This window comes from Neoarius graeffei, chromosome 22, assembly GCF_027579695.1.
Source record: "Neoarius graeffei isolate fNeoGra1 chromosome 22, fNeoGra1.pri, whole genome shotgun sequence".
Lineage (NCBI taxonomy): Eukaryota > Metazoa > Chordata > Actinopteri > Siluriformes > Ariidae > Neoarius > Neoarius graeffei.
Window position 1 is genome coordinate 3071098 of NC_083590.1, and position 23233 is coordinate 3094330.

Consider the following 23233-nt stretch of genomic DNA (forward strand, 5'->3'; position numbering starts at 1 on the left):
TTATTTTTTACATTTTAATGTACTTTGAATTGGTGCTTCACTGAAATATTTGATATATTGCTATGTAATGATAGCTTGTATGTATGTTTGAAGCACTGAAATATTTGATATATTGCTATGTAATGATAGCTTGTATGTATGTTTTATGTAAGGTTGGCTTTTGATTCTTTGATTAGGAGTATAAATAAAATACTGTTACTTTAACCTGTCGTTCTGTTTCATTTGCTATTTAATGAGATATTTTAAGCCTGAATTAGACGACTAAGCAACGTTCATATTTAGATGTCTAAAACAAGTAAATCGTAGATGTATATTAGACGACCAAACTTAGAGGTTTAATAGAGGACTAAACTTAGACGTATATTAGACGTCTAGTCCTAAACGTATACTAGAATTCCATGGTAGACGTTTACTAGACAACTTTTAGAGGTTTAAGTTAGACGTTTATTAGATGTTGTTTAGAGGTCTTGTGCCCGCTGGGATAGTGGTGTGGTGGTGAAGTACAGCCGTACATGTTGCGGTTTAATAACACGTTCAATACAAAGTTATGGCTGCATGGTGATCGGAAATGAAATGAGTTTTATTTATATTTATATGGTGATATAGGCTATTCAAGCTTATTATGGTGATATATGACGTATTTGAGAGACTTCCACAGAAAATTAAGTTTGCTTCTTTCATGGGAGCCTGAGGGAATGGGAGCTCAGCTCCCATTGGCTCCCACGTAATTCGAACTATGCCACAAAGAGTATGCTAGTTTGCGAGGGCAAACAAGAGAAGACAGGATTCGGAGGATGAAATGCGGACTGGCTGCACAACAGAATGTATTCCTTCACCAAACCCAGATCAACCAGGCTGCTGTCCGAGCTAGCTATAAGGTAGCTCACCTACTAGCTACCCATGGAAAGCCGTTTACTGATGGGGACTTTGTTAAAGTATGCATGCTTGCTGTGGCCGAGGAGGTGTGTCCCGACAAGAAGGATGCGCTCAACGTGGTGAGTCTCTCCGCACCTACTATGACCAGGCGAACCGAAGATTTGGGGGACAACGTGTATGACCAGCTGAATGAGAGAGCGTCAGAATTCGAGTTTTTTGCTTTGGCCATGGATGAGAGCAATGACGTGCAGGACACAGCACAACTGCTGTGATTTATTGATCTATTGCTCATATTATTATAATTTCACTGTTTTTTTTAAATGTATTTATTTTATAGGCCTATTTATTTGACCTTTATTAAGTGCTGCATACAATTATTATTAATATTATTAATAATATCAACAGGCTTACCTACAATTTATAATTTTCCACTCACCTTTGTCAGTGTCAATCACCTCAACTAGGCAGATGTTTCTTACCTTGACAGCTTTGATATTATTTTTATTAGAAAATAAATAAATGCAATATCTGTGGTATTTCAAATTAAAACAAAGTGTGAAGACTTGATTACTACTTTTGCAAACCACTGGTAAAGATAAACAAATATGTGCCAGGAATCAAGTGTTGATATAGTAGTATGGATACAGTAGTGGGGATGGCCGTGCCAGGCTAGTAATCTCTACTACACAATGAGGCCTGCTGGTGGTCATATTTGTCTGGGTTATACAATTCTATGTGATATAGCTGACCCGACCCCGGCCCCCCATCACAGTCAGGAACGACAATGTGGCCCCCAGAGAAAAAAGTTTGGTGACCCCTGTCCTAGAGGGTTAACAATCTCAAATTCATTGTTATAAAAGTGAAGTCTCAAAAAGAAATCACTATCCCAATGAGAATCCTTACATATAGTCCCATCACAGAAATCTTCCAAACATCCATCATCAACTACGGTCCGACTGATTATGTGCTCTAGAGTGGACTTTTCTCCTAGTATTACTTTCAGTGTCTCTAACAAGGGAGCATATTGATAAGTATGCTTTTTACCATTTTCTTCAATATTAAGAGTACATTCAACAGATTCAATCAAATTTAGATGTTCAATGCAGTATTTTTCTAGTTTGTAGGGAGTATTCACTGCGTTAAAACATTGTTCAAATAGAGTATCCTCACTAAACATAGACAGGGGCAAAGTACTAACATCAACTCCACGTTCTTCTAAGAATTTTTCAAATATTTCTGTGAAAGAAACTTGGAAAAAGATTAGCAGTGTTTCAAACCCATAAATAACATCTGTTGGTACACATTTTTGAATAACATATTTTTCCTGAAGATACAAAGCAAATATCGCCAACCGTCTTGTGAGTGTTTCAATTAGTGCATTTAAAAGTTCTGATGTAGATACTTGAGAAGCCTGTTCAATTTCTCCACTGGGAGGAGTCTCTGTTGCTTCCAAATATCCTTGACAGTTTCTGTGTTTTTTGCGGATGTGGTTCTGTAATGATTTCACTCTTGAAAATGTACGTGGGCAGCCATCAAGTCCACAAGTAACTGAAAATGCCTCTAGGTTTTCATGAAAAAGCTTCAGGTGCTTTAAAAGTTTGTTGTGAGTGGGTTTTTTGATTGGACAAAACGTGCACTGAAAAATGTTGTCCATTCATATGGGCCTACCAATGAAACTGTCCTTTGCATGCCCTAGTCCAGCTTCTTCAAGCCATTCACAAACTTGTGACACTGACCATAAATGTGCCATACCTGTTGAAAATATAAACATGAATTAGAAAAATCATTCAATTTACTTATGAATACCAAAAACATGTAAGCAGCAACATAACTTAGAAAAACGTTGCTTGGTTTTGAAATGCAGCTATTCAGCTACTCACAAAATGGCGCCCGACCTGTTTGCTATAGCTAGCGATAGCTAAGAATATTCAACTTTTCATTTTGTAAAATTGGGATATAAACTTCGTTTCGTCACCCCCACAAATGGCTAATGTTTTTGGTTGATAAGGAGATTAAACTGGTGTAGAACAAGCACTCTTACAAACACTTACCGAAAGGTTAATATGTTAATAAAATCTTCTGGCAGCTTCCACAAAACGCGGCCTCCTCCTCCAGCAGAAATTCAGGCGAAAAGGCAGAGTGGAGAGAACATTCCGCGAGACGGCGGTTGCGTGCAAGAATGTTCAGAGCAGATTCTGGAATGTTCGGCTCAGAGAGGCTGCTCTGACACTCAATGTCTTTGAAATAATTTGCCTTTTAGGCATTATTTGTGCAGGAAAAATTATGCACAAACTGTTTTAGAAATACTAAACAACTATTGCTGGTGACCTGATCACAGTATCCCAATGCCTAATTTGTGCGTAGGTGTGTTCAGTGTGCATCATGACACCGCAAGTAGGCGTAGATATATCCAAATAACTAGAAAATTATTGTTGTTTGAGCAGTGAAGACAGATTTGTGTAAAAATAGCCTATGTGCATTGACCAGCAAATGGTAAGAGAATGCCAGGCTCTGAAGAACCATTTCCAATGTGAAGAACCTTTCGCATAATGTAATAGTTCATCACAGAGTTTTGACTCTCCATGGAACCATCCAGAGATTTGAAGAACCACTGAAGCACCTTTATTTTTTAGAGTGTATGAGTATATGTGGTGTGATTCAGATCTGGGCAGCGCTTCTGTATGTTCAGCAAACCAGCCAAGAGGCGAAAGACTTTACACAGTTTTTTCCAAACAAACCGTGTAAGTTGAGTAATGCTGTTGAACGTCGATAATGTTGAGCTAAAAGATGACAAATAGATGTCAGTTTAGTTAGTTAAGCTAGCTAGCTAACTTAGAGGCGGTAGTAACTAGTTACATTTACTTGAGTAACTTTTTGGATAAATTGTACTCTTAAGAGTTGCTTTGTTGCAAAATACGTTTGACTTTTACTTGAGTAATATTATTCTAAAGTAACAATACTCTTACTTGAGTAACGTTACTATTTTGGCTACTCTAAGATTACTCACTTCTGGGTAGAAAATAAGAATATAAATGTATTTGTGTTCCTTTGACTGTTATTTTTGTAAAGATTTAATTCATTTTGTGGTAGTTAAAGTTTAAAGTACATGAATTTGCTGATTATTATTACTGTATTCCTAATTCTATTTCAAAATGTTGCTTTCCACATATTTTTTAATCTTTATTGCCACAACAGAAAGAGCAGGGTGAGAGAGGAGACAGTGGACCAGAGGCCAACAGGGAGGATTATGCAGGGTCACAGGTGAGAAGAGAATATAACTAGCTATGTCACTACTACTATTCTTTATTCTATTTATAATTTTTACTTTATAGGATTTATAGATTTTGACAGTATATCATTTTAAAGAACTAAAGTCGGTTCCCTGGTGCTGTGCTGTTTGTGGTTATGTGGTTCTTTAGCTGCTGAGGTGCAATTGAATGCGAGAGGATGATAAATCACTCAATAGACCTCTGAACAATTTGTCCCCCTCACTTCTAAAATGATGGCCACGCCCCTGAGTGTGACGTTTCCCCGGACAGTTAAAGTTGCTTTCACTTTCCATTTCAGCGCTGTTACGAAATGGCGTCGAGTAAAGGTAAGCAGCAACACATCTTTTATTCAGAGTACTATATCACACGCTTTAAAATGTTAAAAGTTTTCATCATTTGTTAAAACTCGTTTCACTCTTCAGCCATATACGGGTTTTATAGGACTATTTTATAAGATCAGCCATGTCAGTATTTTTCTCCAGACTCCTCTGAGAAAGTTACTGAACCGCTTCCTGTTTTTCACTGAACTCAGAAGAGTCGTCCGAGAATCTTAGTCCTGAGGCCTGTGTCCGGGATTTAAAACAAGAAAAATAATTATGCAGATGTCACCTCGTACTGGGAAAAAAACCCCTCTGATCTGATGCCCTTTGATCAGGAGGACAGAGTGACAAGAGGAGCTTTGTGATCATGCGTCTAACAAGCGAGAGCAGAATGAAAAAACAGGCCGAGGTTCAAGGAGCATTTAGAAACCAGAGTTAAAGCAGGTAATGTGTCAAATTAGAGGAGCGCTGGACTGGAACTGATCTGATACTGAGGGATGGAATTGTCTCTTTTTGCAGTTAATTTTAACTCCCTCTCATATATATACAGTGCTGAGCGTAAATGAGTGCACCCCCTTTGAAAAGTAACATTTTAAACAATATCTCAATGAACACAAACAGTTTCCAAAATGTTGACAAGACAAAGTTTAATATAACATCTGTTTAACTTATAACGGGAAAGTAAGGTTAATAATATAACTTAGATTACACATTTTTCAGTTTTACTCAAATTAGGGTGGTGCAAAAATGAGTACACCCCACAACAAAAACTACTACATCTAGCACTTTGTATGGCCTCCATGATTTTTAATGACAGCACCAAGTGTTCTAGGCATGGAATGAACAAGTTGGTGACAGTTTGCAACATCAATCTTTTTCCATTCTTCAACAATGACCTCTTTTAGTGACTGGGTGCTGGATGGAGAGTGATGCTCAACTTGTCTCTTCAGAATTCCCCATAGGTGTTCGATTGGGTTCAGATCAGGAGACATACTTGGCCACTGAATCACTTTCACCCTGTTCTTCTTCAGAAATCCAACAGTGGCCTTAGATGTGTGTTTAGTCATGTTGGAAAAGTGCACAATGACCAAGGGCACGGAGTGATGGTAGCATCTTCTCTTTCAGTATAGAGCAATACATCTGTGAATTCATGATGCCATCAGTGAAATGCAGCTCCCCGACACCAGCAGCACTCATGCAGCCCCACATAAGGACACTGCCACCACCATGTTTCACTGTAGGCACCATGCAGTTTTCTTTGTATTCCTCACCTTTGCGATGCCATACAGTTTTGAAGCCATCAGTTCCAAAAACATTTATCTTGGTCTCATCATATCAGAGTATAGAGTCCCAGTAGTCTTCATCTTTGTCAGCATGGGCCCTGGAAAACTCTAGGCAGGCTTTTTTTTTGTGCCTGGGCTTTTCGTGGACGGCATCCATGCATGCCATTCCTCTGCAGTGTACGCCATATTGTGTCACAGGAAATAGTCACCCCAGTTTGGCTTTCTACTTCTTTAGATAACTGCAGTGAACTTGCATGCCAATTTTCTTCAGCCCTTCTCATCAGAAGACGCTCCTGTCGAGGTGTTAACTTCCGTGGACGACCTGGACATCTCTGTGAGATGGTTGCAGTTCCATCTTTCTTAAATTTTTGTACCACTTTTGCTACAGTATTCTGACTGATAAGTAAAGCTTTGCTGATCTCCTTGTAGCCTTCACCTTTGTGGTGTAAAGAAATTATTTTCTTTGGGGAATTCTGAAGAGACAAGTTGAGCATCGCTCTCCATCCAGCATCCAGTCACTAAAAGAGGTCGTTGTTGAAGACTGGAAAAAGATTGATGTTGCAAAATGTTGCCAACTTGTTCATTCCATGCCTAGAAGACTTGGTGCTGTCATTAAAAATCATGGAGGCCATGCAAAGTACTAGATGTAGTAGTTTTTGTTGTGGGGTGTACTCATTTTTGCACCACCCTAATTTGAGTAAAACTGAAAAATATGTAATCTAAGTTATATTTGGCATGAAATTTCAAAATGTCTCACTTTCGACATTTGATATGTTGTCTATTTTCTATTGTGAATACAATATCAGTTTTTGAGATTTGTAAATTATTGCATTTCGTTTTTATTTACAATTTGTACTTTGTCCCAACTTTTTTGGAATTGGGGTTGTAGAAGTCATATTTTTAATTTGTAACCTCTTAATACTTAAAACATTATAAGCCCATTTCTTTAATATTAATTTATTTCATAAGTGCTATGACACGTTCATAAAACGCTACCCAGCTTTTTTCAGTAGGATGAGCACACAGAGTTGCATTGATGTAGCTTTATGTAGTTTCTGAGAAAACTTATCCAGATTGAGTCCAATTGTACAAAGTCCAGTAATGAAAATCAAGGGCCATAACTTTGAAAATAATAATTTATTGTAAATGATTTTCAAACACAACTTAAATCATGACCAGTAATATAAGCATATAAAGTTTCATTGATGTAGCTCATGTAGTTTCTGAGAAAACTCATCCATATTGAAACAGACGGATGGACTCCATTCCTACAGTGGGGAAAATAATTATTTGATCCCCTGCTAATTTTGTAAGTTTGCCTGGTTACAAAGAAATGAGCAGTCTATAATTTTTATGGTACTTTTATTTTCACAAGTAGAGACAGAATAGGTGGCACGGTGGTGTAGTGGTTAGCGCTGTTGCCTCACAGCAAGAGGGTCCGGGTTCGAGCCCCGTGGCCGGCGAGGGCCTTTCTGTGCGGAGTTTGCATGTTCTCCCCGTGTCCGCGTGGGTTTCCTCCAGGTGCTCCGGTTTCCCCCACAGTCCAAAGACATGCAGGTTAGGTTAACTGGTGACTCTAAATTGAGCGTAGGTGTGAATGTGAGTGTGAATGGTTGTCTGTGTCTATGTGTCAGCCCTGTGATGACCTGGCGACTTGTCCAGGGTGTACTCCGCCTTTCGCCCGTAGTCAGCTGGGATAGGCTCCAGCTCGCCTGCGACCCTGTAGAACAGGATAAAGCAGCTAGAGATAATTAGATGAGATGAGATGAGACAGAATATCATCAAAAAAGTCCACATATAAAGGTTATAAATTCATTTGTATTTGATTGAACGCAATAAACATTTGATCGCCGACAAACCAGCAAGAATTCTGGCTACCACAGACCAGTTACTGTCTGTGCCCATGAGCCACACAGATTAGTCTGTCACTTTAAGAAAGTACTCCTAAGTTCTACTTGTTATGGTTATAAGACACCTGTCAACAGAATGAACCTCTTCCAACCTCTCCACCACCATGGGCAAGACCAAAGAACTTTCAAAGGACATCAGAAACAAGATTGTAGACCTGCACAAGGCTGGAATGGGCTACAAGACCATCAGCAAGAACCTTGGTGAGAAGGAGACAACTCTTGGTGCAATTATTAGAAAATGGAAGAAATATAAAATGACCAACAATCGCCCTCGGCCTGGCGCTCCATGCAAGCTCTCACCTCATGGGGTAAGGATGATCATGAGAAGAGTGAGGGATCAGCCCAGAACTACATGGGAGGAGCTTGTTAAAGATCTCAAGGCAGCTGGGACCATAGTCACCAAGAAAACCATGGAGCACTTGCATGTGACGTCACAGCTGATCCAGATTGTGACAGACGTCATCGTGTCGGTCAAATGCCATATTCCGCCTTCTACTTCTACTTCTGCTTTTACTTCTACCTTTTCTTCTGGAAAACCCTACTATATACAATTCTACTACAGCGGCTGTGGCTACAAGCTCTCCCTACCTGTGCACATTTTTTATGTTTTTTGTGTGCATTTTTGCGTGTTGTTCGTCTGTACCGGACTTCAATATCCACTACAACCTTATGGACTTACTGGACATTGGTTTCCAGCAGAAAATGATGGTTTGTAGCGATTTCCATCGCATGCACAACATTCCGGACGAGAAAAAAAAAACATTCCGGACGAGATAGCGAGCGAGACCAGCGGGGTCTCCGTGGATTGTTATTGGAAGCAAAGCGAAGGAGGCGGCGCCGGGAGCCGAAGCAAAAGCGAGGCTACAGGCAGAGCCGGCCTGTTGACTAAGCTCAGAAAACAGCTACTCAAACCTCCACTGCCAAGCCTCTACCTCTCCAACGCCAGATCCATGTAAACAAGACGGACGATTTGGAATTACCTTATTCTATTCTATAATCGGCTGGTCAGTGCTATACTCAATACTTAAGTGACTTACCCATACAATGAGGATTATTTTCTTGTTTACAAGATGCCACATCTGAGTCGCTGACAAATCCTGAATTTCTGTAAAGAAAACTGTCCAGAGATTTATAGGCACGCAGTGCTTCACCACTGAACAGCGAGGGAAAGTTAATGAGGTAATCATACACGTCCGGGTATTCCGCTGGCAGTTCAAAATCCGGTCGTGAAAACTCCATCCGGTAAGCCATAAGGGTCACAAATCTGTAGATCGTTTATTTGAGACATATATCTAGTTATCTGTTCATTAGAAAAATGAGCTGTGTAGTCCGTCGGTTGAAATTGATCCATTCTGTACACGAGTGCAGCAGTATTCAGCGGTGTTTTTGACCGACAAGATGGGGGCTGTGTACTTTCCGGTCACGTGACTGCAAGATCTCTATTGGTAACATACTATGCCGTAATGGATTGAAATCCTGCAGTGCCCGCAAGGTCCCTCTACTCAAGAAGGCACATGTACAGCCCCATCTGAAGTTTGCCAGTGAGCACCTAAATGATTCAGAGAAGGCTCGGGAGAAGGTGATGTGGTCAGATGAATCCAAAATTGAACTCTTTGGCATCAACTCAACTCATTATGTTTGGAGGGAGAGAAATGCTGAATACAATCCCAAGAACACCATCCCCACCATCACGCACAAAGGTGGAAACATTATACTTTGGGGCTGTTTCTCTGCTAAGGGTACAGGACGACTTCACTGCATGGAGGGGCTGATGGACGGGGCCATGTACCGTAAGATCTTGGAAGAGAACCTCCTTCCCTCAGTCAGAGCACTGAAGATGGGTCATGGATAGGTCTTTCAGGATGACAGTGACCCAAAACATACAGCCAAAGCAACAACGGAGTGGCTCAAGAAGAAGCACATTAAGGTCGCGGAGTGGCCTAGCCAGTCTCCAGACCTTTAATCCTATAGAAAATTTGTGGAGGGAGCTGAAACTTCGAGTTGCCAAGCGACAGCCTCAAAACCTTCAAAATTTGGAGAGGATCTGTAAAGAGAAGTGGACCAAAATCCCTCCTGAGATGTGTGCAAACCTGGTGACCAACTACAAGAAATTTCTGTGCTTGCCAGCAAGGGTTTCTCCACCAAGTACTAAGTCATGTTTTGTTGAGGGACCAAATACTTATTTCACTCGATCAAATGCAAATTAATTTATAACCTTTAATATGTGTATTTTTTCTGGAATTTTTTCTTGATATTCTCTCTCTATTTGTTAAAATAAAAGTGCCATAAAAATTATAGACCCTTATTTCTTTGTAACCAGGCAAACTTACAAAATCTGCAGGGGATAAAATAATTATTTCCCCACTGTATATCCTTCTGTGCACTTCATGGCGGAGGATAATAACCCAACAATATGACCCATCAGCCTTTACCCAGCGTTTGGGTTGAAAAAACAACCCAGCATTTTCGAGGGTACTGTTCAGTCATGGCTTAAACAATTCAGTAGGGCTCCAGATAAAGCTGTCATCTATAAGAGTGATGTAAAAGGACATTGGCTTGCAGCATTGAGCGATGTAGAAGTCATATTTTTAATTTTGCTGAATGTTTACGGGTATAGCAACAGGGATCAAAAGAAGTTACTGTGAGCAAATATCAATGATGTCAAAGTTTTTAAAGCAAAATATTTAACAGAATTTATTTTTGTTGGAGGAAACGTTAACATCAGTCCTGACTGGCTGGCTGGACTGGTCCTCATCTCATTATATTGATCACCATTTTAATGAAACAGTGGATATAAAAAGTATACACACCCTGTTAAAATGATCGGTTTTTCTGATGTAAAAAAATGAGACCACAATAAATAATTTAAAAAATTTTCCCACCTTTAATGTGACCTATAACCTGTACAAGTCAATTGAAAATCAAACAAATCTATTCGGGGGAAAAACATAAAAAAAAAAAATTTACAATGAGCTGGTTGCATAAATGTACACACCCTTAAACTAATACTTTGTTGAAGCACCTTTTGATTTAATTACAGCATTCAGTCTTTTTGGGTTCACACCTGCCATCGATTAAAATGACTCTGATTAACCCCAAATAAAGATCAGACATTTACTCAGTTGCATCCTCCAGCAAAAGCCAGGGTTCACAGAGAGCTTACAAAGCATCAGAGGGATCTCATTGTTGAAAGGTATCAGTCAGGAGACGGGTACAAAAACATTTCCATGCCATTAGATATACCGTACCATGGAGCACAGTGAGGACTGTCATCAAGAAGTGGAGAAAAGATGGGACAACAGTGACATTACCGAGAACTGGACGTCCCTTCAAAATTGGTGAAAAGACAAGACGAAAACTGGTCAGTGAGGATGATGAGAGGCCTACAGCAACACTGAAGGAGCTGCAGGAATTTCTGGCAAGTACTGGTTGTGAACTACATGTGACAAACAATCTCCCGTATTCTCCATATGTCTGGACTATGAGGTAGGGTCAAAGAAAAACATCCAGGCCCAGCTAAATTTTGCAAAAAAATACATCAACTCTCCCAAAAGCATGTGGGAAAATGTGTTCTGGTCTGTTGAACTTTTTGTCTACAATTCCAAAAGGTACAATGGTGCTTGAAAGTTTGTGAACCCTTTAGAATTTTCTATATTTCAGCATAAATATGACCTAAAACATCATCAGATTTTCACACAAGTCCTAAAAGTAGATAAAGAGAACCCAGTTAAACAAATGAGACAAAAATATTATACTTGGTCATTTATTTATTGTGGAAAGTGATCCAATATTACATATCTGTGAGTGGCAAAAGTATGTGAACCTTTGCTTTCAGTATCTGGTGTGACCCCCTTGTGCAGCAATAACTGAAACTAAACGTTTGCGGTAACTGTTGATCAGTCCTGCACACCAGCTTGGAGGAATTTTAGCCCGTTCCTCCGTACAGAACAGCTTCAACTCTGGGATGTTGGTGGATTTCCTCACATGAACTGCTTGCTTCAGGTCCTTCCACAACATTTCCATTGGATTAAGGTCAGGACTTTGACTTGGCCATTCCAAAACATTAACTTTATTCTTCTTTAACCATTCTTTGGTAGAATGACTTGTGTGCTTAGGGACGTTGTCTTGCTGCATGACCCACCTTCTCTTGAGATTCAGTTCATGGACAGATATCCTGACATTTTCCTTTAGAATTCACTGGTATAAGTCAGAATTCATTGTTCCATCAATGATGGCAAGCCGTCCTGGCCCAGATGCAACAAAACAGGCCCAAACCATGATACTACCACCACCATGTTTCACAGATGGGATAAGGGTCTTATGCTGGAATGCAGTGTTTTCCTTTCTCCAAACATAACGCTTCTCATTTAAACCAAAAAGTTCTATTTTGGTCTCATCCATCCACAAAACATTTTTCCAATAGCCTTCTGGCTTGTCCACATGATCTTTAGCAAAATGTGGATGAGCAGCAATGTTCTTTTTGGAGAGCAGTGGCTTTCTCCTTGCAATCCTGCCATGCACACCATTGTTGTTCAGTGTTCTCCTGATGGTGGACTCATGAACATTAACATTAGCCAATGTGAGAGAGGCCTTCAGTTGCTTAGAAGTTAACCTGGGGTCCTTTGTGATCTCGCCGACTATTACACGCCTTGCTCTTGGAGTGATCTTTGTTGGTCGCCCACTCCTGGGGAGGGTAACAATGGTCTTGAATTTCCTCCATTTGTACACAATCTGTGTGACTGTGGATTGGTGGAGTCCAAACTCTTTAGAGATGGTTTTGTAACCTTTTCCAGCCTGATGAGCATCAACAACGCTTTTTCTGAGGTCCTCAGAAATCTCCTTTGTTCGTGCCATGATACACTTCCACAAACATGTGTTGTGAAGATCAGACTTTGATAGATCCCTGTTCTTTAAATAAAACAGGGTGCCCACCCACTCCTGATTGTCATCCCATTGATTGAAAACACCTGACTCTAATTTCACCTTCAAATTAACTGCTAATCCTAGAGGTTCACATACTTTTGCCACTCACAGATATGTAATATTGGATCATTTTCCTCAATAAATAAATGACCAACTATAATTTTTTTTGTCTCATTTGTTTAACTGGGTTCTCTTTATCTACTTTTAGGACTTGTGTGAAAATCTGATGATGCTTTAGGTCATATTTATGCAGAAATGTAGAAATTCTAAAGGGTTCACAAACTTTCAAGCACCACTGTATGTTTGGCACTGCGCATCACCAAAAGAACACCATACCCACGGTGAAGCATGATGGTGGCAGCATCATGTTTTGGGGTTGTTTTTCTTCAGCTGGAACAGGGGCTTTAGTCAAGGTGGAGGGAATTATGAACAGTTCTAAATACCAGTCAATTTTGACCCAAAACCTTCAGGTGTCTGCTAGAAAACTGAAGATGAAGAGGAATTTCATCTTTCAGCACGACAATGACCCCAAGCATACATCAAAATCAACAAAAGAATGGCTTCACCAGAATAAAATTAAAGTTTTGGAATGGCCTAGCCAGAGCCCAGACCAAAACCCAATTGAAAATCTGTGGGGTGACCTGAAGAGGGCTGTGCACAACAGATGCCCTCGCAATCTGACAGATTTGGAGCGCTTTTGCAAGGAAGAGTGGGCAAATATTGCCAAGTCTAGATGTGGCAGGCTGATAGACTCCGACCTAAAAAGACTGAATGCTGTAATTAAATCAAAAGGTGCTTCAGCAAAGTATTAGTTTAAGGGTGTGCACACTTATGCAACCAACTTATTGTACGTTTTTTACTTTTTATGTTTTCCCCCAACAGATTTGTTTGTTTTTCAGTTGTCCAGGTTATAGGTCACATTTAAGGTGGGAAAAGTTTTGAAATTATTTATCGTGGTCTCATTTTTTTACATCAGAAAAACCAATCATTTTAATGGGGTGTGTATACTTTTTATATCCACTGCAAGTGATTTTTGCCAGTTAAATGCTTTAATAACGGAACTTTTAGATCTAGAATAGAATATAGCTGAAAGCAGTGATGAGGGGACCAAGCATATCAGCAGGCAATAGTTGCCATGGAAACATATGTTGTCAAGGCTGTATGCAATGCAAGGTCAATTGACCAAACCTTGGCTGAGATATGAGCTCACGTCCTGTTTGGTGGCTTTGCTGCTGAATTTGTTCAGCTGTAATGGACGAATGGTTTTGAAAATAAAAACTGAACCTTTGTCTGAAGATGATCTGTGCCACATTTGGTGAAAATTGAACAAAATTTGTGGCCTGTGAATGTTTTTTAAACCTTTAGATACAATCCAATATGGCTCTGCATCAGTTAGGCTGACGAGACAAATTGCTGTATCTACCCCTTGGGATCCCCTACAGTATTACCAGACACAAGGATTATTTTAAAGGCAAATTAAGCAAAATGCATTTTTATTTATTGCAGCGTCTCCTGGTAGTCAAATGACACAATTTTTCTGCTCCTTCAAAATGGGGTCCCAAGTTCATGTACACAGTTTGGCTTTGATACATCAAAGCATTGCTGGGATATGAGCTCACTTCCTGTTTGATGGCTTGACTGCTGATTTTGATTGGCTGTAATGGGAGAACACTTTGGTGAATCAAAAAGCCAACAATTGATGTTTGCGATTCTTGGTCTGAAGATAGTCTCTGCCAAATTTCATAAAGATCGGACAAAATTTGTAACCTGTGGAAACTTAATCATTTTTGATAAAATCCAAAATAATGGAAAATTCCATATGGTGGAAATTGATGTAATGGTGTGTGTTGAACCCAACTTGATAGAATTTTTCTCCCTCACAGGGTTTTTAAGCCCTAAGAGATGTAGAAGCCTGCCGATATTTCCACTCACAAGTGAGTATCATTGACTTCACAATATCAAGAAACAATACTGTCATTTGTCTGATGATTTATAATTCTATGAATGAATAAATGTTATGTTTTACAGAACTATATTTGAACAATGTTGTTCAGAAATGTGCCTTAGTTGTTGGATTGTCAAAATACCAATTCAGTGTTGTCCCTGAAATCAGCTTAATCCCTAATCAATTAGTTTAACCTTGTGTTGTCTTAAGGGTCTCTCTCTCTCTCTCTCACACACACACACACACACACACACACACACACACAGATCAGACATGGCATTAAACCACCTGCTTGATATCGTGATCATTCATATTTTGTTTCCTAATAATGTTTCAGTGTCTGAAGTGAGAATTGTGCTGCTGGGGGAAAACGTTCTCCTGGCCAACAGAGTGGGAAACTTCATCCTGGGCAGATCTGCATTTGAGACTGAACTTCATTTTTCTTCAGTAAAGCTGCACACTGAGAGAGCCAGTGGTCACGTGGCGGGAAGAACCATCATCATCATCAACACGCCTCATCTCTATAATCCACATCTCTCTCAGGAGGAACTGACTCAGAGAGTAAAGGAGTGCATTTCTCTCGCTCATCCTGGACCTCATGTGTTTCTGTTAGTGCTTCAGTCAGAAAAATTCACACATGAGCAACACGACAGAGTCAGAAGCATTTTGGAAACTTACAGCCCACTGTCTTGGAAACGCTCAATAGTGATAACTATCGGTGAAGACCATGGATTCATCAGTGAATGTGAATTTAGACACCACAGAATTCAGAATGTATCTAAATTCAATAAACATCAGGTCCTTCAGCTTTTGTGGAAAATAGATGCAGTGGTGAAGGAGACCGGGGGAAGTGCGCTACAAGAGAAGAAACACTCAGGAACACTGAGAAGACCTCAAGAACATTTAAGTGAAAAAACAGTAAAGGAACAACTGGAGGAGAGTAAAGGTACGTGTAATTTATGGTTTTCAGTCATGACCATGAGATGTTAAAGATCTAGTAAAATCTACAATTAAAGCTAGTTTCCCACACTTCAGTGCATGCTATCTCTTGCAGCTTCCTCAAAAATGTTCTTTATTGATTGGGTCAACTTGTAAATTAATTAAAGAAAGCATTTTATCGCGATACAATTAAATACGTACAGCAGAATGTGGAAGAAGGTTGGAATAGGCAGTAAAAACTCTGATTTAAAACTTTCACAAAGAAGGACATCAGTGGAAGAAATTAACATTCAAGTTGAATAAATCTACAATTTCTTTCCACTTCAGAGTTTCCCCTCAGCAGTGGGGGGAAGAAAATTGGAATTAAGCTCAAGGCTTTGTGAGAATGTAGTAAAGAACATGTAGTGTATTACAGTGTCAGTAAATGTAAGTCCAGAGGGAACTTTGTAGTCCTAATAATAATAGTATTATTATAGTAATGTACTTCTCGGAATAAAAAATGATCAGGTCTGCAAAAAGACCTGATGATCCGTCACCTGTTTCAGTCTATATGAGAGTAACTCCTGATACTGATACTAATGTCTTGTGTAAAGGAGTCTCAGCCACCTTTTTCTAAATTATTAATTAATTCATTTATAATAATAATAATAATAATAATAATAATAATTTTCAGCTATATTACATGTCAGTGTTTCCAAGCAGAGATGATTTGTGTTAAATAAGTGCACACCTCACAATCACAGTGGAGTTCGAGTATCTTCTGTTCAGATCTCTGTACTCTCATACATTATGGTGACACTAAATACTAGGGAAGTAAACAAAGACTTTATTTGGAGTGAACAGATAATGCAGCCTAAATGGATATAGATATGGACATTCAGATGGAGTATATTTTGGGTTAAAAATGCATTGAGATCCTCATCTCATCTCATTATCTGTAGCCGCTTTATCCTGTTCTACAGGGTCGCAGGCGAGCTGGATCCTATCCCAGCTGACTACGGGTGAAAGGCGGGGTACACCCTGGACAAGTCGCCAGGTCATCACAGGGCTGACACATAGACACAGACAACCATTCACACTCACATTCACACCTACGCTCAATTTAGAGTCACCAGTTAACCTAACCTGCATGTCTTTGGACTGTGGGGGAAACCGGAGCACCCGGAGGAAACCCACGCGGACACGGGGAGAACATGCAAACTCCGCACAGAAAGGCCCTCGCCGGCCACGGGGCTCGAACCCGGACCTTCTTGCTGTGAGGCGACAGCGCTAACCACTACACCACCGTGCCACCCCTAAAAGCAAAATCATACATTTCAATTTCTTTTACAAATACATAGAAAATAAAACATTCTCACAATAATTCCAGCTTCTTCAACTTAGTATTTAAAGAAACAAAATACATTTCACATCATGTAAATATCAGGACACATGACCTTGACCCATGAAATTCAAAACCTATTGCATACAGTGCAGTACAAACTCTGAATACTTTTAACACTTTAAAATCCTATTCATTGGTTTAATGAACTTGCTCTATTGATACTATTTATTAATTCCTATTTATGAATCAATCAACTATATGGCCTGTTTCTCAAAGGGCTACAACAATAATAATAATAATAATAATAATAATAATAATAATAATAATAATAATAATAATAATAATGGTTTATTCAGTGACATTTGAAAGAATATATAAAACTTGCCAGAAAGTTCCATAGGACATCTGGTTCAAAAATTAAACAGTTAAATTATATAATAAATTGAATAAATATATTTTTTAAAGTTGTTATAATTTGTGACTAAAATGGATTCCTCTTCCAGAAGTCCTGTTTTGTCCCCCCCCCCCCCCCCCCCACCCCACCCCACTGATTTTCAGTGTTTCCAGGGCAGAGTAATGGGCTTCTCATAAAAACCTTCTGGTACAGACCACGCCCACTTTCAGTGTAAATCCAAATATGAATATTTTTAGCAGTAAACAGATACAGATAAAGATAATGGTATTGGATTACACCCAGTACATGCACTGTAGCTTTGAATGTGTTTTTTCTTTTGCAGTGTCTGATCTGAGGATTATTCTGTTGGGAAAAAGTCTCTCCGACACCGGCAGCGTGGGAAACTACATCCTGGGCAGATCTGCGTTTGGGACTGAAGGGTCTCAACATTCAGTATCACTTCAGTGTGGGAGAGTTAGAGGACATGTGAAGGGAAGAACCATCACCATCGTCAATGCACCTCATCTTTTTCAACAAACCCTCTCGAGTCGTCAGCTCACACAGTGTATTAAAGAGTGTGTGTCTCTGTCGGATCCTGGACCTCATGTGATCATGCTAATTGTACAGCCAGAAGATTTCACTGAAGCAGGCAAAAGAAGAGTGGATCGCATTCTTTCACATCTGTCTGAGGAGGCTCATAATTACACCATGGTGCTAACGACAAAGAACATAGAAATCAGCACCAGTGTAGATCAAGATCAGGAAACTGTCATACAGGAGATCATTGCCAAATGTAATTACAGACATTTAAATTTCAGTGAATGCAGCCAGGATGCTCTTGTGAAGAAGATGGAAGAGATGGTCAAGGTGAATAAAGGAAACCTTATCTGTGAGGTATATGAAGAAGCTGACTCTGCAGTAGGCCAAAAACCATCTGAGCAATTCAGAGGCCAACTGGAAAATCAAGAAACAGTAACACTGGGAGAGTATTTTAAAACAAAAATAAGAGGACTGTTTGGTCAAGCACGCACACATCCCACATGTGATAAAATTAATCAAGGTGGATTCAGTGTGATAAAGAAGGAACACAGTGGTAAGTACCCACCACACAATTACAAATTATCCTTTTTCAGTATTCCAGTATTTTCCAGTAAACTCATAAAAGGTAACATGGTAACAGGAAACTTTTAGCTTATGATCCAGTCAACTTACAAATTACTGACTGCTCACACTCCAGTGTGGAGGAATTGAGGACCCTGGTGATCAGGCCTAGTGATAAATCTAGTGAATTTTTGACCACATGTTAGTGATTAGTGATTGCTCATTTCCAGTATTCCCAATGACCAATCACTGATCAACAGTACACTGATTGGTCAATCACTGATCGACATGGTTCCCACTGACCAATCACTGATCAAAAGCTCTTTTTACCTGTGTTTTTTAAAACACATCTTTCACCTCAGGAAATGAGTAATGAAATTATAAGCTCATTATAAACTAAAGCACATTCTGCACTCAGGTTAAGACTGTAGAATTCTGCTTGCTCTCTTTCTAGCATTCAAGTCAAGTGAAGTTTATTTGTGTAGCACTTTTAAAGCTAGACGGCCTTTCAATTTCATAAAATCGGTGAAATTTAGTTCCCTCTGAAATTTGGTGATTGTGATATCTGTTTATTTCTGTAATATCTCACAAAATATCAGGCCATTCTGTGGCTGGGAAGTTATTTAATTTGAGGGGATTAAAGCAAATAATGTGCATGAAATCGCTCGCTTGGCGCAGTCAAGCAGACAGAGGAAGTCCGTGTGCGCATGCGCAGGTTTACCTTCTTCTTCTTCTTTTGGGTTTTACAGCAGCTGGCATCCACAGTGTTGCATTACTGCCATCTACAGGTTTACCTTTGAGCGTGCACTGACAGTTCCATCATTCTGTTGCTAAACGAACAGCTCCTGATGCTGTTGTAATATTGTAATTGTCAACACAATTAATTTGTTTGTTTGTTTGTTTGTTTGTTTGTTTTAATTGTAGAATTAAAACATTTGAACCTAGTGCTGCTGGGAATGGAAGAATTAACAGCCTCAGTGTCTAAAATATTTTTGGGTAAAAAGTCCTCACTGGTCCAGTCAGAGTCCAGCTCCGAGTGTGTGGTAAGGAAGGGAGAAGTGTGTGGACACCTGATAACGCTGGTGGAGATGCCCGCTCTCTACAACACTCTGCTCTCAGAACAGGAAGTGATGTGTCTGACTCGACACTGTGTCTCTGTCTGTGATCCTGGAGTCCATGTTTTCTTTATCATGGTTCCTGAAGGTCTCACTGATGAAGATAAAGCAGAAATAAAGATGATTCAGAGGGTCTTCGGCTCCAGAATTAATGACCATGTCATATTCCTCATCAACCAGCAGTCGCAGAAGAAACAGATAGATCAGACTCTTCAGTCTGTGATAAAGACACATGGAGGACGATCTAGATTCTACAGCAGCAAAACAAAAGCAGATGATCTATTTATCTGTGTTAAAGATCTTCTTAAAAACAACAACAATCGTCCGTACACGATGGCCATGTACAATGATGCCCAGGTTGAAACACAGCTGCGGTACAAAAGAGAAATTGAAAATCTGCAACAACAAGTGACTGAACTCAAGAGGAGGACTCAAACAGAAGGTAAAGTGATTATCAATTTAAAATAGAGTACTTATCAGTCTGTTTGCTTTTCTCAGAACGAAAAGGACAGCTGTTACTTGCATTTATCAGAAACTGTTTATAAATAAACATTTTGTTGGACAGCATCATCATTAGCATGTCAAAAGGAATTAAATTTGCAGATGTAATTTTACTTTTTGACAGTTCAGATGAGAAAATAAGGACAAAACCCATGACATTATTTTATAATAACTCGAGCAGCTTTATTCATGTTTGTCTCTTTTAAAGATTAATGGCCTTTTTTTTGTACAGATTTATCAAAAAGCCCTGACGCTCTCAGAATTGTGCTGTTGGGGAAGACAGGAGTTGGGAAGAGCGCATCAGGAAACACCATTCTGGGGAAAAACGTATTTAAAGAAATGATGTCATTTCAGTCAGTTACCACTGCGTGCCAGAAAGAGACAGAAGAGCTCGGTGGGAGACGGATTACTGTGATCGACACTCCAGGACTGTTTGACACAAATATCAATAATGAAGAAACCAAGAAAGAGATTGTTAAATGCATATCGATGGCAGCACCTGGTCCTCACGTGTTACTGCTGGTGCTGAAAATTGGACAACGCTACACCCAGGAGGAGAGAGAGGCAGTGAACATCATTGAAAAGACTTTTGATAGAAAATCTAACACATACACCATCGTACTCTTCACCTGGGGTGATGTGCTTAATGAACACCCATTTGAACAGTATATGAAAACTGCTGGGCCAGAATTAAACAAACTTCTGTCAGCCTGTGGTAAACGATATCAGGTGTTCAGCAACCGTGATAAATCCAGCAACACTCAGGTGTCAGAGCTCCTGGATAAAATCGACTCAATGGTGAAGGTAAACGGCGGGGGCTGCTACACTAATGAGATGTTCCAGGAGGTCGAGGAAGCTCTAGAAGAAGAAAAGGAGAGAATACTGAAAGAGAGAGAGGAGCAGATAGAGAGAGAGAAAGAAGAACTGAAGACCAAACATGAAACTGAAATGGAGGACATGAGGAGAGAGATGCAGGAACAAAAAGAAAGACAAAAGGCAGAGGAGAGAAGAAAAGAGGAAGAATTTCAACAGAGAGAAGAGCAAATAAAAAGAGATATGGAAAAAAGGGAACAACAGGTAAGAGAGGACTTTCAGAAGAGAAGAGAAGACGATGACATGAAGATGAAGGAATGGATGCAACAAATAAACAGAGAGAGAGAGGAGAGCAAGAAACAGTGGGAGAGACAAAGACGGGAAGATCAGAAACAGAGAGATCAGGAGGAGGAGGAAAGGAAGAGGAAAGAACAAGAGTGGAAGGAGAAACAGACAGCGGAGAATACAAAGTTTCAAAAAGAAAAAGAAGAGATGAAAATTCAAAAAGAAGAAGAATTAAAGAAACTACAACAGGAGTATGAACAGAAGGCAGCAGAAGAAGACAGGAGAAGAAGGGATTTAGAAGAAAAGATAAAGGATGCAGAGGAAAGTAAAAAGAAGGAACTACGGGATCTTCAGTTATCTCAGCAACGAGAGTGGGAGCAGAGGATGAAGGAGGAGGAGAGGAGAAACAAACAGCAGAAGGTCTGGGAGGAAAGAATTGCTGCTATGGATAAGTGGAGTTTAGAGCAGATTAGGAAGCAGAGGCAATATGAGTGGGAAAGACAGAAAGAAAAGGAGGAGAGAGATTTAAGAGAGAAGGAAAGAAAAGAGAAAGAAGAACAAGAAAGGAAAAGAATAGAAAATGAATTGAATGAAAAGATCAGAAATATGGAGGAACAGCTAAAGGCACAAAGAGAAAAAGATGAGCGAGAAAGAAAGGAAAAGGAGGAAGAACTCAAAAAGGAAATGGAGGAAAAACTACAGAAACAACAGGAAGATTTCAGAAAGGAGAAAGAAGAAGAAGAAAGAAAACACAAGGAAGAGGAGGAGAGAAATCTTGCCTTCATTACAGAGCAACACAAGAAAGAACTGGAGACCCAGAAAGCACAGACAGAAGCAGCAGCCAGGAAACAGGCAGAGGAAGAAATTAAAGCTCAACTTGATGGAAAAAGTTAAAGAGGCAAAGCATGAAGGGTTTGAAGCGGGCTGTGCACACGTCGAGTCAGAAAGAACAACACCAGGCAGAGTTGTGGATTGAATTGTTAATGCTTGTTCCAATAAGAAAAAAAAAAGAAAACTGAATGAAAGCTTGTTTGAAATTCATTCAGACTTGATGTTTTTTAATCTACATTTTTTAGTTAATATCAGTTTATCAGTAGATTAACATGTGATTTATATCAACAGCATTATGCTTTGTTTCAGGCCGGTTTGCCTCTATTTTAATTACATTGTGAGTTTTTGTAACATAAAATTAGATTCTGTATTTTTTAATATAAATATCTTATTTCTGTTTCTGCGGTTACTGATCTACTGGGGTTTAAATCTGAAGCACAACGACACAGTTACACTCCATATTCCTTTATTTTACCTCCAAATGGACCATTAATCAATCAGAGATGCACAACATGGACAAAAGTCCCTGAATATACTGTAATATACAACCCCGATTCCAAAAAAGTTGGGACAAAGTAAAAATTGTAAATAAAAACGGAATGCAATAATTTACAAATCTCAAAAACTGATATTGTATTCACAATAGAACATAGACAACATATCAAATGTCGAAAGTGAGACATTTTGAAATTTCATGCCAAGTATTGGCTCATTTGAAATTTCATGACAGCAACACATCTCAAAAAAGTTGGGACAGGGCAATAAGAGGCTGGAAAAGTTAAAGGTACAAAAAAGGAACAGCTGGAGGACCAAATTGCAACTCATTAGGTCAATTGGCAATAGGTCATTAACATGACTGGGTATAAAAAGAGCATCTTGGAGTGGCAGCGGCTCTCAGAAGTAAAGATGGGAAGAGGATCACCAATCCCCCTAATTCTGCGCCGACAAATAGTGGAGCAATATCAGAAAGGAGTTCGACAGTGTAAAATTGCAAAGAGTTTGAACATATCATCATCTACAGTGCATAATATCATCAAAAGATTCAGAGAATCTGGAAGAATCTCTGTGCGTAAGGGTCAAGGCCGGAAAACCATACTGGGTGCCCGTGATCTTCGGGCCCTTAGACGGCACTGCATCACATACAGGCATGCTTCTGTATTGGAAATCACAAAATGGGCTCAGGAATATTTCCAGAGAACATTATCTGTGAACACAATTCACCGTGCCATCCGCCGTTGCCAGCTAAAACTCTATAGTTCAAAGAAGAAGCCGTATCTAAACATGATCCAGAAGCGCAGACGTCTTCTCTGGGCCAAGGCTCATTTAAAATGGACTGTGGCAAAGTGGAAAACTGTTCTGTGGTCAGACGAATCAAAATGTGAAGTTCTTTATGGAAATCAGGGA

General features: G+C 39.5%; 1 protein-coding gene across 1 annotated transcript; it reads left to right on the forward strand.

The window, feature by feature from the left end:
* Positions 1-4686: 4686 nt before the first annotated feature.
* Positions 4687-22679, forward strand: LOC132870535 (GTPase IMAP family member 8-like). The gene is made up of 6 exons (XM_060904209.1): positions 4687-4909; positions 14465-14515; positions 14864-15472; positions 17527-18276; positions 19209-19841; positions 20133-22679. Coding segments are annotated over exons 2-6 (3753 nt in total). The 5' UTR covers positions 4687-4909; positions 14465-14514; the 3' UTR covers positions 21893-22679.
* Positions 22680-23233: the final 554 nt, after the last annotated feature.